This window comes from Callorhinus ursinus, unplaced genomic scaffold (genome assembly GCF_003265705.2).
Source record: "Callorhinus ursinus isolate GAN/ISIS: 27379988/994484 unplaced genomic scaffold, GSC_fseal_2.0 scaffold27, whole genome shotgun sequence".
NCBI lineage: Eukaryota > Metazoa > Chordata > Mammalia > Carnivora > Otariidae > Callorhinus > Callorhinus ursinus.
Window position 1 is genome coordinate 17,591,978 of NW_027397089.1, and position 2,949 is coordinate 17,594,926.

Consider the following 2,949-nt stretch of genomic DNA (forward strand, 5'->3'; position numbering starts at 1 on the left):
TGGTGCATATAAATCTCAACCTTAAGGTAAGTCAGATTCTGACTAGACTCTAAGCAGGCATGGTACAGACAATATTGCTACAGCAAAGCAGAGGACCAGGCATGTGGCAAGATGACACAAAACTACCATCCTATGAGACCGTGTGTGGCTGGTCAGTGGCTATCTATCCCCATGACATACCTCTCTTCGCCTTCTGGAGGCTGTCATAGCCAACAGTGCTTTCTTAGGATTACCACAAATCCCTGGAAACTTACTCTTTGCTTGGTTATTTCTTGTAAGAAAAGTCATCAAGGGTCATTCACAAGATGAAAAAGGAGACAAAAAGCAATTTGACAAGAGATGTTATTCATTGGTCGAAAGTATTTCCATTACTAGTTTAATATACTCCTATTTTAAAAAATAAGTACAAGTATAAACCCAGTTGACCCATTTTATTAGAAGGTTGGTAAAAAGGTTTTTTGAATGCCATCTGCACTTAAAGGATAAAGTAAAATAAACATTGCAGATCTATAAACATCCCACTTTTTTCTATCTGCATACACACAGATACACAAAAGTGCGATTAATGCTCACTGAATTTTTTTTTAAAGATTTTATTTATTCATTCATGAGAGAGGGAGAGAGAGGGGGAGAGAGAGAGAGAGAGAAGCAGAGGGAGAAGCAGGCTCCCAAGGAGCAGGGAGCCTAATGCGGGACTCGATCCCAGGATCCCGGGATCATGACCTGAGCCGAAGGCAGACGCTTAACCATCTGAGCCACCCAGGCGCCCCAATGCTCACTGAATTTTAACAGATTTGGGGGATGGTGCGATTTTAAGCGATTTTCCTGCTTTCTGCCAATTCTGACTCACCTTTTTTTTTTCTTATAACTACCATGTGTCATTTAAGTAAGTCATTACTCTGAAATTTTTTTAAAAAGCAGGTCAAGCATTTCTATCCAATGCAAGAGGAAGGTAAATGCAAACCCATCGAAAAACATGGAAATTTTAAAAATCCAGTACAAGTAACTGAATTTCAAAATTAGGAAACAGTATGTTTACTAAAGATTGTTTAACCATATTGTCTTTTGATATAGTTATAATGTAGAAAAACTTTCTGGCAATTTCCATTTATAAACTCAAATCTCTATTTTTCCCAGGAAACAAACATTGTTTTGTTTAGAGGCATTTTATTTAGACAACTAAAACAATTAGATGTTCAGAAGCAATGTACAATGAAAGAGAACTCAAACCAATTACTTTATCATGTATTCCCTCTTCAACTAAAGCAAAAAAAAAAAAAAAGGCTTTCTGCTTTAAGGGAAAAGTCAGAAAAATAGGCCAATATATTTTTCTTCTCCATAATAACATAAACAGCTACAAGAAATCTAACTGTAATAAGAGAAACTGGATGTTGGCTTGCACATATTCATTAAAAAGACAACAGGCCATCATACCACAAGAGCCTAATTCCACCTGCCTTCATCTGATACTCTTGCCTTTTCACGTACAGGTAACATCAAGTTAGTTCCAGCACTGGAGCTAATTCACATTCCCCATTATTTACTGCTCATGTTTGCCTTAAGCAGAGAGTAACTCTGGGAGGCTGATGCTTTTCTCTGCTTGCTTGTTTTAGTCCATAACTTGTACATTATCTGTGGCATATGCCCAATGCTCAGGCCTTCACTTCAGGAGTTGAACTATAGATGGAATCTGAATTCTCTGAAGCAATTTCTTCTGTAATGAAAAAATGACAATTAAAAAAACCCCGCATTAGTCAACTTAAGAAAATTTCTGTGTAACGAAGGCATAAAAAGATTTTTTCAGTGTGCTGGTGAGGGGAGGCAAAAGAGAACAAGGGCACATACCATTCATGACTAGACTCATGGCACTGAAAATGCAATGAAAAAATAGTTCCTATATTTCACCCATCAAACTCTTTTATACCATAACTGAACTCCCCAGGGTCCCCTCTTCTAGGCTAAGCTTTCAGTGATTCCAACTATCTAGTAAGCACTGAATTAAAGTCTTATTTTGAAAGATCTGGCCCCCTCCTTTATTTATTCAAGTTTCAAACAATATTATATGATCAGTGCATCCTACAATCTGTAATTCTAGATTTGGGAAACAGCACTTGGTACATAGTAAGCGCTCAATAAATGTTAAATAACAAATATAACTGTGACAATTTGTTTTTTTATTTTAGCAACTGCCTCAAGTTAGACTCCAAGGACTATAAGAGTAATCACCTCAGATCCACACTATATCTCCATGACTGAAGTATGCAGTAGATACTTAAAATATTTATTTTATAAACATGTATATAAAAATACATATGTATATAAAAATACATAAACTTTCCATTATTTAAGTATGTTCATATTTGATAAATTTCCTTTGTCAACAAGTAAAACTCACCTAACACTTCAATTTTAAATCCCCCAGGATTCTACAAAAGTTAATTCATTAGTATTTACCTAGCTCCTCTTCTGTTGTCTCTGGAAAACTGATCTTTGGCTTTGCCAGCTCACCGCTATCTTCTTCTATGAAAAGAAAAGCAATCATGATTATGTGAATTACAGTATTACCAACAATTTCCAGTATTTAATAAGAAGAGTACACCAACACTATTCTAAGCAATGAGCTACAAAACCTAATAGGAACCTCTCCTTTTTTAATAACTGATTCTAAAATAGTATGTCTTTCCTCAAAGTTCACTTTTAAGTTCATACCACAACTACTTTGGGATCAATAACTAAGTATTTTTATTAAAAACATGTCTACCTTATTAATAAGAATCAGTGAGTAATACCAGAGATTAAATACATTTACTTAGAAATTCTTTATATTGCCCTATGGCAAATTGTGAAATAGGTCCATGTCATTCACCAAAGGATCCAGTGTAAAGAAATTCAGGAATAGAAAACACACACACACACACACACACACACACACACACACACACACACACA

General features: G+C 35.5%; 1 protein-coding gene across 2 annotated transcripts in view; it reads right to left on the reverse strand.

Moving 5' to 3' along the window:
- Positions 1-416: 416 nt before the first annotated feature.
- STRAP (serine/threonine kinase receptor associated protein) overlaps positions 417-2,949 on the reverse strand; it is a 17,956-nt gene continuing 15,423 nt past the window's right edge. The window contains exons 9-10 of one of the 2 annotated variants that reach the window (XM_025879852.2): positions 2,455-2,517; positions 417-1,714 (exon numbers count right to left, since the gene is read on the reverse strand). In XM_025879852.2, the coding sequence (XP_025735637.1) occupies positions 1,653-1,714; positions 2,455-2,517 (125 nt within the window). In that variant the 3' untranslated portion in view covers positions 417-1,652. Of the gene's footprint in view, positions 1,715-2,454; positions 2,521-2,949 lie in introns of both variants that reach the window. The other variant, XM_025879851.2, reaches the window with a different exon arrangement.